Source organism: Capsicum annuum, chromosome 6 (assembly GCF_002878395.1).
Source record: "Capsicum annuum cultivar UCD-10X-F1 chromosome 6, UCD10Xv1.1, whole genome shotgun sequence".
Classification (NCBI taxonomy): Eukaryota; Viridiplantae; Streptophyta; class Magnoliopsida; order Solanales; family Solanaceae; genus Capsicum; species Capsicum annuum.
In genome coordinates, this window is record NC_061116.1 from 84,514,142 (window position 1) to 84,527,960 (window position 13,819).

Genomic DNA, 13,819 nt, shown 5'->3' on the forward strand with positions numbered 1-13,819 from the left:
GTCACTCGTCTATATACAAATTTGTCAATACTGATTGTGTATGTGAGGCTAATTCTTTATTAAAATGCATTAAATCCCATGGTTTGGGTGTTTGCAGGTAATCGGATGAAAAAAGTTGAAGTAAAGCTGGAAAGGGAAGCAAAATGACCAATGTACTTGTAAAAGCTGAAAATTAGGATCACAGATCGACCCTCAGGTACTATAATTGCGGCCTGAGGGTCGCGATCATGATCCAGAGTCAAGACAAGCCTCGGCGATCGAAAGGTAAACACCGCAATTGTAGGAGTCGCGAACACAGTCAAGAGAGGGCGATCATGGTGGAGCGGGAAAACTTCAAGAGAAGAAGTGGAAATATATCTAATTTTTCTATTTTTTTAGATTTAATTTAGGTGTTTTAATTATGTTTCTGTTTTTTAAGGAAATAATAGATTCTCTTTTATTCATTGTATTCTTTTATTTAAGAAAAAATATCTATTTTTTTTAGATTTAATTTAGGTATTTTAATTGTGTTTCTGTTTTTTAAGGAAATAATAGATTCTCTTTTATTCATTGTATTCTTTTATTTAAGAAAAAATATCTATTTTTTTTAGATTTAATTTAGGTATTTTAATTGTGTTTCTCTTTTTTCATCTTTAATTATGAAAGATACGTTTTTTCGTCTTTTTTTCCTTTTTCGTTTTTAATTTTAGTCTGTTTTTTTTTAGATTTAATTTTAATTATGTTTCAATTCTGCTTTTAGTCTTTTAAAAAAATATTATTACTTTTGTTTCCTACACTGACTACACCATTACTTTTCATTAATAACATATGAATCACCTAATAATTGAAATAAATAATTGTATCTACTATATGAATCACCAAAATACCATATATATGAATCACCCAATAATTGAAATAAATAATTGTATCTACCATATGAATCACCATAATATCATATATATCACCCATTAATATCATATGAATCACCCAATAATTCAAATAAATAATTATATCTACCATATGAATCACCATAATACAATATGTATCACCAATTAATATCATATGTATCACCCGTTAAAATCATACAAAATATATCTGCCATATGAATCACCATAATACCACATATATAAATCACCCAATAATTAAAATAAATAATTGTATCTACCATATGAATCACCATAATACCATATATATCACCTATTAATATTATATGAATCACCCAATAATTGAAATAAGTAATTATATCTACCATATAAATCACCATAATACAATATGTATTACCTATTAATATCATATGTATCACACGTTAAAATCATACAAAATGTATCTATCATGTGAATCACCATAATACTCATATAATAATATCATATTTATCATTAGTATGAATCACTATTAAAAGAATAAATATGTATGAATAGCTAAATAAATTTATATATGTATGAATAGATTATTTTTCAAAAAAAAAATGAGGGAGATTTTAGGAGAGGAAAAAGAAAGTTGCATGAGTTAATAGAGGAGAAAAAACACGAAGAAAGATGATTTAAGCGTTGATAGTGGAGAAAAAATACGGAAGGAAGATGATTTAATTATTAATAATTAGAGAGATATTTTAGGGAAGGAAATTTTTGAAAAATAATAGCTTGAATGAGTTAATGATATGGGATTTTGTTAATATATATGAAGAGTAAAGTTAAAAATTGAGATTTTATGTAATTTTTTTTTTAAAAATAAGAGATATTAGATAATATAATTTGTTACGAAAGAGGTTTGTGTACTTTGTAGTCTTTTTGGTAAAATATAAGAAAATGAAGGCGTGAAAGAGTGGAATCCTCTCTCTTTGCAGAAACAGTAAAGAAGCAATAGGTAGCAGTTGCGGGTGGCAGAGCAGATGGTGAGATGAGAATAGCAAAAGTGAAGGGAGAGAGTGAGGGTTGTTGGGATTAGGGAGGAAGAAGGAAGGGCCTATACATACACTCTCCTACTTTACAGAGAGAGTGTGTGTGTTTTCTGAACCCTACCCAACCCCTTTCTCTTTATAAAAATTTCTCTGTCGCCCCAATTACAACCCCTTTATTTGATCGCTTCAGTTTTTTCGCTAAGGTATCTTCTTTCAATATTCTGTTACAAAGTGTAGGCAGATCGATGAGTGTGTGATGCTGTTTCGTTTTTCTCTTGTATTTATTTCCTTTCTCTTTTATTTGCGTATCAGATTTGAGCTTGGTACATACTGAAGATATCTCAGCCCCTCAAACTTGCAATCTGAACAATATTCAGTTGTGGAAGGGAAAATAAGAATCAATTCTTTTTGATCTAATTTCTCTTTGGTAGGACAACCCTAGAGATTTCTTTGTTATGATTCAGATTTTGAGCCATGGGTGAATTTTAGTTTGAAAGGGAGATTGTTTTGGAAGGAAAGAGACCAGATCTCAATGGAGGATTGGTCCAAGTATGCCCATAGTCTGGCTCATTTGGCAGTGGCTACGAGAGACTATCTCACTTTGAAAGAGATTGTTGGTTGCCTGCCTTGTCTTGCCAAGGCCGGTGAAGTGAACACTGAAACAGAGTCTGTGGCTGCGGAGATTGATGCCGATGCTGTTTCTTCAGTAATTGACAGGCGAGATGTTCCTGGCCGTGAAACTCCTTTGCACCTTGCTGTTCGGTTGAGGGACCCAATTTCTGCTGAGATTTTGATGGCTGCAGGTGCTGACTGGAGTCTTCAGAATGAGAATGGTTGGAGTGCTCTTCAGGAAGCAGTCTGTACCAGGGAGGAGAACATTGCTATGATTATTGCTCGCTACTATCAGCCTCTTGCTTGGGCCAAGTGGTGTCGTAGACTTCCTAGGATTGTGGCCTCAGCTGCCCGTATCCGTGACTTCTATATGGAGATAACCTTTCACTTTGAGAGCTCTGTAATTCCATTCATCGGTCGGATAGCTCCATCAGACACGTACCGCATTTGGAAACGGGGTTCTAATCTACGTGCAGATATGACACTGGCTGGATTTGATGGGTTCCGCATCCAACGCTCGGATCAAACTTTCCTCTTTCTTGGAGAGGGCTATTCATTAGAAGATAGTAGCATATCTTTACCTCCTGGTTCTTTAATTGTCCTTGCTCATAAGGAGAAGGAGATAACTAATGCATTAGAGGGAGCTGGTGTGCAACCATCAGAAGCTGAAGTAGCCCATGAAGTCGCTTTGATGTCTCAAACAAATATGTATAGGCCAGGAATTGATGTTACTCAGGCTGAGCTGATTCCTCACTTAAATTGGAGGAGACAGGAGAGGACTGAGATGGTTGGTACATGGAAAGCAAATGTGTATGATATGCTTCATGTGATGGTTAGTGTAAAATCAAGGCGTGTTCCTGGTGCCATGACTGATGAAGAGCTCTTTTCAATGAATGACGATGACAAATTAACAAACTGTGGTGAACATGATGATTATAATGGTGTATTAACAGCTGAAGAAAGAATGCAATTAGATTATGCACTTCGAACGGGTAGTTCAGATGGACTTGGTGATGATGAGGAGCTTGAGGTTCAGGATTGCCATGAAAATTCTAGTGGAGGTTCATTTAGAAGTTGTGAATCCAATGGTGTTCCTAAAGAGAAGAAGAATTGGTTTGGTTGGAACAAGAAAAATTCCAAAGGCACTGGTGATGATTTAGAGGATCCAAAGATTATGAAAAGGTTCTCCAAGTCGGGTCCAGATGATACCAAGCAGAAATCCCATGACACTCATAGATCATCATCTGAAGTTCAAGGGGATGATACGGGGGATGCTAAACAAAGCAAAGATAAGAGCGGCAAGAAGAAAAAGAAAAAAGCTCTACTGGGCGAGTCAAAGAATGAAAGTGAGTACAAAAAAGGTTTAAGACCGGTTTTGTGGTTGACACCTGACTTCCCGCTGAAAACAGAAGAGCTTCTGCCATTACTAGACATATTAGCCAACAAGGTTAAAGCTGTTAGAAGGTTGAGGGAGCTTTTGACTACTAAGCTACCCCCTGGCACATTTCCCGTCAAGGTACATGATACCTTTTTTTATTGTCTTCTTTTCACTGTTCCTTCTTGTTCGTTCTCCTTGGTAGTTAATTACTGGTAATATATTCTGAACTTCCTTTGTCCACATGGCTTATGCTTATATCGTAGGAACTTGAGGAAGCACGGGTGGGGTTTTTAGTTGAGTACTTTTTCTCATAAACATGAAAATCCCTCAATTATGAAAACTATCAAAAATTTTCAACTCTTGTACAATCCTACCAAATGAGCAAACCGTTGTTCATAAATAAGTTATCGGAATATCTTAAGACAGCCGCATTAATAAATTGTGCATCACCATGTTCCATTTTACAAATAAATGCTTCTGATTGGATGTTTTCAAATACACATAAATATACAAAGATCCACTGGTCCAATAAATCAACATTACTAGTAAGTAGCTGTTCTTTAATATAATTCTCCACGTGGTACGAACAATTTCTTAATGTCGTGTATGAGTTGTTTTTTGGAAAATTTAAATTATGGATGAAGTCTTAAATTTTAAACAAACTTGAAATGATAAGTTTGGAATTGAAATTCTACAATCTGGGATTTGAAACCTGAATTTCAAGTTGATGTCCTAGTTTTGTTCAAACTGTCATAAACAACACGAATTTCAAATTTGAAGTCTAAATTGCATGTACGAACACCTCCTTAGACTCAACCCTTCTTGTTTGTTCCTTTGTATGACATAAGCACTATTATTCATGACATGTTATCTCATCCTTTTGTTACTTTAGTCACCCTCTGATGTGCACCCAGTGATATGCACGATAGAGTGATAAGAACTAGGGATTGTATGATGTATATATTATATTATATATATAGGTGATTTGCACAAGTAGAATCTTTCCATGCCGCTGTTTAAATTTTTACCTTGTTAAGATAAGTTTGGCCTCCATTAAAGAATCTGGAGGCACACTCCTCGTGGGTGCCAGGATTTCTTGACTTGTGTTGATTCACTGGGATTTCTTAACTCTTTTTTTTTTTTTTTGGTAATGGTAACTTGAATATTAAAGAAAAAGGCATTAGGATAGTGCCAAAATCATAATTACAGAGAAATAGGACAACAGATCCAGCTATGATAGCCTAACAGTTGCAGAGCCTATCAGATCTACTAAGAATATTGCCTCCCCTACACAACATTCTTTACACCAAAAATGAAAAAGAAGAAAGCACTTCATCTTAAAGTTCTGTTAAGAGCTACTTCTTCCCTCAAAAATTCTTAAGTTTCTTTCTTTCCGTACTGTCCACTATATACAAGTCGGAACCAATCTCGACCATTTCTTCTGTTGACTACACCCCCTCCGCAATTCCAACTCCTTAGCACGTGACCAGTGTTGGAAGGCATACACCATTGGAGGCCCATAGTGTTAAGAAAAAATTGCCACTGAGGACTAGTGATAGAAATAGAACAATTAAAAACAGATGGCTATTGGATTCTGTTTCTAAACCACAAAATGGACATCTAGAGCATAATTGGAATGCCCTTTTCTTTAAGTTCTCTTGAGTCGAGTAAGCCTCTCTTGCCGACTAACCAGGAGAAACACAGAACTTTTGTAGGAACCTTAACTTTTCAAACATATATCCAGGTCCACTTCGGTATTTTCTCATCCAAATTACACAATGTCTGATAAGCAAACTTTACTGAAAAAGCACCATCTTTGCCAGGTTTCCAGTAAAGCTATTGCAAGACTCTGTTAACCCTTCGAATTATTCTCGAGTCTTAAAGAATTCCACAACTCCTAATTTCAAGTCATTTAGAGCTCTTCTAAAAGTAATATTCCATTCTTGAAGATCCCAAAGGGTATCTAATCTTGCTTTAGGGAGGGAAACAATTTTGACTTGCGCTGATCTGCCAATATTTCTAATCGAAATCCACCAGGATTTCAGCAAAATCCCAGTGAGCGCCAGATTTCAGTAAAACCCCCGTGATTGCCAGGATTGGGCTAGACTTGCCTTAACAACAATTTCTGATTATTCGTCAAGATTTCCATCAAAGCCCGACGGATCACCAGAATTATTACCATAAATCCTGAAGAAGGGAAAGTGGAGGAGGAGAAAAATGGAGAAACTCTATTTTCATACAATTTTCTTAACTAGTACTATTATACGTGCTTCGGGCGTGAACCTCACTTCAAGGAGTTCTGTTTTACAAATGTACTTTGATATCTCAATAGTAATTATCTATCAAAAATACATGATAATATATTTTTGTGAACATACTATAATTGTAGAAAATTTACATGAAATCACAGGAAATTTTTCTTTGCAATCATAGCTACTATCGATATTTCAGGAAGAACTTCTTAATCAACAATTATCTGTGACAAATATATGATATTACTGCCTCCGTCCCATTTTATGTGTCATAGTTTGATCGGGCTCTGAGTTTAAGAAATAAGTAAAGACTTGATGATTTTTACCAAATTGTCCTTTATTAAAAAATGTACTACCACTATTTTTAATTAACTGGGCTTTATAAGTGGGACCAATAAGGGTAAAAGTTAAATTGTATTTTTAAATAGTTACCAAATAAGGAAATGTGATATTCTTTTGGGATGGACAGATAAGGAAACGATGACAGAAAATGGGACAGAGGGAGGATTATAAACTTCAAGAACATACTAAAATTGTAGAAAACTTACCTCTAATTAGAAGAATTTTTTTTTTCTTAATCGTAGATATTATCAATATTGTAAGCATCAAGAACTAGAAAGTTTACCTCAAATCACGAGTAAATTTGTGACCAACCATAACAAAGAACTTATTTGAGAACTACATTGAGGACGTATTGTTTTAGAAAGGAAATATTATTAATTTATAAGAAATTTTAGGTTTAGTTTTACTTTTTTCTCCCAAGATTTTTGATGTCCGTTGTCGATTCAGATTTTTATTTAATTTAATAAATTATCCTTTGTGGTCTTTTTTGATTTTAGGTTTAGTTTCTTTTTGTTCCTCCATATGTTTTTTTGTGTAAAACATAATTGATTGATTTAGGACTATTAAATATTATGATTTCTTTCCTAACTTCAATAAGGACTTTAATTAATTTCAAAGTCCTATTATTAATAATAATAAAATGACAATAATTTGAGAAAAATAGTGAAAAGACGGTTTTGTGTAAAGAAGAAAACTATAAAGAAGGGAAAGAAGTTTGAATCACTTTTTTAAGGCTCTTTCCACTTTTAATATATTATAGATTATAGATATATAGGAGTTTTTAATAAGGAAAAATTAATCCACAATATTAGGCAGTTTGAAAGTCTTAAATTACACAAATTATATATATAATTTTAGAGCCCATATGTTTGAGGAGCCAATATTAAAAAGAAAATTAAATAATAATTTGAGAAAAATAGTGAAAAGACAATTTTATCTACAACAACAACAAACCTAGTGTATTCCCATAAAGTGTGGTCTGGGGAGGGTAGAATGTACGCAGTTCATACCGCTACCTCTAAAGAAGTAGAGAAGAAAAAGACAATTTTATCTAAAGTATATATATATATATATATATATATATATATATATATATATATATAATTTTAATAATTTTATATATTAAAAGTTTCAAAAATAAAATCTTCCTTAAATTAAAGTTCCGAGAGTTGTTGTTTCTTTTTTTTTTAACTTACTTTTTAAGTCCCAAAATAATTGACTTTTCCTTCCCCAAAGGAAGCTGCCGCGCTTTACTAAGTTTTTTAGTCCAAAAACAATTGATTTTTCCTGTATGATTATGTAAACTTGCAATCACTCATAACCATTAAGAAATTAATTAACTCTTTATTTAATCTAAGAAAAAAACATTATCTTTAAGAGTTCTAAATCAATTAAAACAACTTACATAAGAAAAAATTAACATACAATTATAGTTGGTTTGAAAGTACTAAATATTAGGAAAATAAATAAATTACTATTCTTAGATATTTAAAAGTACCTAGTTTACGTAGACCAGGAGAAAGATTTATTTTAATCATGTATTTTAAAGTCCCGATCCCATATATTTTAGGAGCCAATATTATAAAGAAAATTAAATAATATTTTGAGGAAAATAGTAAAAAGATGATTTTGTCTAAAAGGGAGACTTTTAATGGAGGGCAAAAAATTCAAACAATATTTCTAAGGCCCTTCTCACTTTTAATAGGTTAGAGGTTAGAGGTTAGAGATAGATTATGAGTTCAAGCCGTGAAAATAGCCTTTTCCATAAATGCAAGGTAAGACTGCATACAATAGCCCCTTGTTGTCCGGCTCTTCCCCAAACCCTATGCATACCGGGAGCTTTAGTGCACCGGGCTACGCTTTTTTTCCTTAATAGGTCAAAATTAAACACCGCTTCTTAAAAAGTCTATCCTGTGTAAATTCCAAATTCCAGTATATATATATATAGATATATATATATACAATATATATATAGATATATATATATATATATGTATATATATATATTTATATATTTATATACGTGTATATATATAATAGACGAAATCTGGTGGATATTCTTTAAAACTCATCTAAATCGACTTTCTACCGTTAGTAAGATTCCTTTGTGATTTTTGTCTTTATGTTGGTGTGACGGTAGGATTAAAGTATAGCAAGGTCAAATGTGAAATGAATTTTGGGGAGTTTTAAGTTACAGGCTAAGTTGAGGTCATCCTGTATGGTGGAGACTTTTGGTGCTGTTTGGCTTTTCCCTTATCCAAGTTTAACCTCCTCTCCCTTTTCTTTACTTGTTTCATATGTTCTTTTCTTGGTTCTATTTAGGTGAAAACGGGAAAAACTATATGGCTAGTCATTTTGAGGTTTTGATGGAATGACAATATCTCCAGTTACTTTTTTTCATGTATTCAAATATATCTCATAAGTACACCAAGTTGGGCTCCCAGCAAATGTTGGTTCAGAGGTAAAGAAACAGAGGGTGATGTGTGCATTAGGTGCACGTCTCGAGTTTGAACCTTTCCACACACCAAGCGGGCCATTTTTCATGGAGTTCCAAATCGTGGGCCAGTTGGTCCTCAGCTATTTCTTGGTTAAAACAAAGTACACCAAGTTGGTGTTAAAGTATTTACATTTAGTTTTGTGAGAACCACAATCATCCAACGAATTACAACTATCTACACTATTGGGGACTCACTCTTCACACCAACACTATACATGACACAAGAATGTTTTTTAATACATCTTGCACATTCTTCTTATGATATAACAATAGGATTTCCTATTTCTTTCACTCCAAAGAGGCTAAAAGAGAAAGCCGTTGCTGTCTAAACTGCCTTTGGATGAATTCTATATTGCTTCACCTACCTTACATAGTAACACCCAAGTAATGTTAAGCATAGAGAAGACTAAGGTCAATTAGTGTGTAAGTTGAAATGCAATATGAGGCGGTCAGTGTTCTTTCCATTCTTCTTACATGAGATAGTAGGTCTCAACCATTTGCATCCCTCCTAAAATTATATACGTTTAAGGTTGCTTCTCACATTGCGCACGAGGTGAAGAAAGCTACATTTTTTGGTGCCTTGGTCTTTTAAATTTCTTCCAGATCTATATATCCTTTCCTTCTACTAAAATCTCCATGTAAAGAGTTGCCACTGTTAATTTTTATCCTCAATGTTTCCTTTTTAAAATTTTATTGGTGACCAATCACTTTTGTTCTAAGTTTTCTGTGAGGGGTCATTCTTCCTGAAATAAATGCATTTTTTTTTCTCCTAGAAAAAAGAAATATAGGTACTTTTAATAGACCGGGAGGCCTTGTTAAAATATCAAATTATGTTAGGTTCTCTCTATTTCTCCATGAATCAAGTGTTACTCAGGAACAGAAGAGGTTTTGATGAGCAGAACTGGAAATAAAATGGATGTTCTACCTATATGATAAACATGATTCGGTTTTTTTCTTATTTTTTGATAAGGTAAACAATTTTATCAACATTTGGGGGGAAAACCCCATAACATATGACAAAAGAAGAAAACTTACACCAAAATATGGTTCTCTGCAAAAGAGGTCCAATCCTCTATACAAATTGTGACCTCCCAAGTACACCAAAAGTAAACTTGGTACAAAGCACTACTCTTTAACTTTACAAAATCAAGATCTACCCCTTCAAAAGCATCTTCAACTTTACATTTATCCAAAAAATAAAAAGAAAAATGAGACGACCTGGCATTTGAAAGCTGAGGAGACAAAAGGAGAAGGCCCGTGCTGGATGGTTTCAGTTTCAGTGATGTACCTGAAGGTAGCTGTGGTCTTTTGTGTAAGTTGTTAAAATTACATTATGAACTTTCTAAAACTTCAACCTATCCATATTCCCCACATGAATATAAGTAAAGTAGGAGTAGTACTTAAGTTTTTCTGTAAGGACAGACACTTGTGGAATGGTTGTCTTAACATGAATAATGGAACTTCCTCCATCATGCATGCATGCATGCAGTGGTAGAGATTTGAAACTAGCAAGTATACTGTGTAACATGTTTGCGTTGTCGATAGCGGTCTAGGTTGGGTACTCTTCATTCGTGGTGCGAAACCCATTTTGTCATGACATCGACAGTAGTATGGGTGTTGGATATGTACCGGACTGGTCAATCAACATTGGATACTTTGACCACAAACTACAGAGAAGCTAAAGATAAGATTTGACATTTTGATTTGTCAAGAAAAAAGCTACTGTAGATTTCTAGATGACTACCTACAAATTGAGAATAATAGATTGAGTTACTTCACTCTACAAGCTACATGTAAGTTTTCCACCTAATCTCTCATGATTCTGCATGTTTTATAACTCTATTTTTAGGTATATCCTCACACCCATATCAGTACCCCTGAATCTTAAAATTTATATCATGAAGGATTCAGCTTCTAGGTTCGCACTCATATCGGATATCCGCATCGGAGTCCGAGCAACTTAGGTAGTGATAGCATGGATCTTTTGACATGTTTATCCAATGGTGATAATTCTGTATTGTATGTTTTAATTAAGATCTAGTGACAGCTAAGCAAGAACCATCCTTTTTGAAGCTTCCCATTTTGATGCATCAAATTATGTTGTAGCTTCGGAAAATACCCATCATATTCTTTTAAACGATATTTGTGGTATACATTAGTGTTTTTCTGTACTTGCTGAAATTGTCTCACAAAATGTACCAAAAGTTTATTTCATAGTAAATTTGGTATGAGGACAAAAATGACATTCATTTGAGGTTATATGTGGATCATACATGTTAAGGGTTTCTTTCGAAAAGAATAATATTTTAAAAAAAGGAATGTTGAGGCTTTTCTTTATTACCATAAAATAGGTGTAAAGATGGTCCTTTTTAAAAAAAATATCGAAACAGAAATGGCTTCTGGTCTAAAGATGGTCCGTTCTTATCCTGGCTGCATGTGTTGTGTGATTTCTGGTCTAAGCTTTGACAAAATGTTGTACCGATTTCCATAAATAAAGAGGGAATTGCTTGTTGATGTGGAATATTACTAATAATCTACATGTCTTGTCCTTGCAATATGCAAATTATAGAGCATTAGTTATTTGTCTGAAATTTTGAATCTGAAGATTTTTTTTAAATCACTACTTGAGTATTTAGTGCTATCTCACCTCAGAGATAGTAGTATGGACTGCGTACACTTACCCACCCTAGACCCCACTTGGTGGGAATATATTGGGTATGTTTACTTGAGTATTAGTGAAAGATTAAATACTATTTGTTGAGGGGGAAGCCTTCGTGCAACAGTAAAAGAAGTTGTCGTGTGACCATGAAGTCTAGGGTTCAGCCTGTGTGGAACAACCTCTTGTGAAAATGCAAGATAAGGTTGCATGCAATGAATCTACTATGGTTCGGTCATTCCCCAGACTCGCACACAGTGGGATCTTAGTGCATTGGACAGTCCTCTTTAATAAATACATACTCATTTTATTCCATTTTATTATAGAGGATACTATTTCTTTTTTTAGTCTATCTCTGATATTCTGACCCATTTCTATATTTGAAAGCTCTTTAGCATTAAACTTTTTGTTTTTACCCTTAATGACATGATCTTATAACCATAAAAATGCCGTGACATGTTTAAGACCACTCATCCAAAAATGGTGCTTTTGTCTTTTGGTATGTGCCAAAATCATTTTTTTTTTTTTTGTAAAAATTGTGTTCAGTCAAACACCTTTATGTAAAATGAAATGGAGTACTTATTTGTTGATATTGTTGGCTAGTAACTTGCATTCTAGCTTAAAATTGGGAATGGTTGAGGGCTTGGCTTTTGAATCACCTAACATTAGACACTTAAAGTAGTTCAGTTTCAATGAATTGGATTAAAAATCAAATCATCAATTTGAGACAAAATTACCGGTGATGGTTTCATGGTCTGATTCTTCTCGCGTGTTTCTAGTGATATAAAAAAGCTTTTTAGATCCTTGAGAAAAACACAGTATTTTAGATGTTGCCTTAATTAGTGAGCATTGATAATTTATTTTTCTAGGTGCAATTAGTTAGTTGTCTGTTGTGATCTTGTATTGATAGATATGCTAGTTTGCTAGACCTCCTTAACTCTCATCTGACTCTGTATGATGGAGTTTCGCGTGGACTCATTATAATATTGCTGCATCTCAGGTGGCTATTCCTATTGTTCCGACCATCCGTGTTCTTGTTACTTTTACCAAGTTTGAGGAGCTCCAGCCAGTGGAGGAGTTCTCAACACCTCTTTCAAGCCCAGCACATTTGCAAGATGCTAGATCTAGGCAATCTGATGGCTCAACATCATGGATTTCATGGATGAGGGGAAGTCACGGTGGCCAATCTAGTGACAGTGAAAGCCGCAGCTTCCGTGAAGAGATTGACCCTTTCCACATACCTTTTGATTATGCTTGGGTTGATGCAAATGAGAAAAAACGCCGAATGAAAGCCAAGAAAGCGAAGACCAAGAAGCATAAAAAGCAAAGCACTACTAGGAATTCAGATACTGAGCGCCAAGCCACTGACATTGTTGAAGAATAACAATGGTTAAGAGATTTTGTCTATTGGCTCCACAAGAAGAGGTAAAGCTGCTTTTTCCCGTCTCAGCTCTTCCAGTGGGCTATCTAGTGTTTGTTGAGATGCCTCTTTATTGTATTAGAAGATATCTATCATCTGCTGTTGTATCTTTATTTGATTCTAAGATCTAAAAGTCATCTTGTTTATTTCTCAGTGTTTTCAGCCTATTTTATCACCTTCACTGTTTTAAATGTATCTATGTTAAGTAGCTTTTCTCAAATGGAGTTCTTTGTCAATCTAAGAAAACATTAGGCAGAGATTGACTTGAAAATTTGTAAGAGGATAGAGTTTGTGTTTCTCTCCTGTGACATAAAGTCCAATCATTTTTTAGATTGCGTATTTTGTTCGTTCTTACTAGGCGTTTGCAAGATAGAGTACTTGAACAATGAAATTTTTAGAAAGGTTTACATCTTCTGAGCTTAGTGTGCTTGTGTTTCTGTAATTTGGAAACATCAAGTTTCCTGATGCCTTTGTTTGTATGGTTTGATGCGGTGGTGTTAGACTTTATCAATGGATTGTGAGCAGATCTCCTATTTCAGTATATTTGTTTTGGTTTTGCATTCAGTGTTCGATATTCATATTAGAGCTTTTGCTAATTCGAATTCACACTGCATATGACCCATTCGAAGATAACGTTCCCTACCACAGTTTTTTTCATGGAAAAAATTAGACAACGTCCATTGAATCAAAGTTCCTTACCCAAAATAACCCAATTATCAATTATTAGCTATATGGCCTTAGTTTTCCTACCGGTGAAAAGGGGGGAAGTGCATAAATAACTAGATT

General features: G+C 34.1%; 1 protein-coding gene across 1 annotated transcript; it reads left to right on the forward strand.

Annotated features, from left to right (window-relative positions):
• The first annotated feature begins 1,737 nt into the window (after positions 1 to 1,737).
• LOC107873300 (ankyrin repeat domain-containing protein 13B) lies at positions 1,738 to 13,363 on the forward strand. Its single transcript, XM_016720095.2, has 3 exons — positions 1,738 to 2,079; positions 2,189 to 4,004; positions 12,614 to 13,363. Exons 2-3 carry the CDS (start codon positions 2,409 to 2,411, stop codon positions 12,995 to 12,997), a joined length of 1,980 nt encoding a protein of 659 aa, XP_016575581.1. The 5' UTR covers positions 1,738 to 2,079; positions 2,189 to 2,408; the 3' UTR covers positions 12,998 to 13,363.
• The last annotated feature ends 456 nt before the right edge of the window (positions 13,364 to 13,819 follow it).

What these genes read in the sequence shown, in the direction of transcription:
- LOC107873300 (XM_016720095.2), top strand. Translation starts at nt 2,409, where the DNA reads ATGGAGGATTGGTCCAAGTATGCCCATAGTCTGGCTCATTTGGCAGTG. An exon ending in CTGGCACATTTCCCGTCAAG is followed by an intron (nt 4,005 to 12,613) that starts GTACATGATACC and finishes GCTGCATCTCAG; the next exon opens with GTGGCTATTCCTATTGTTCC.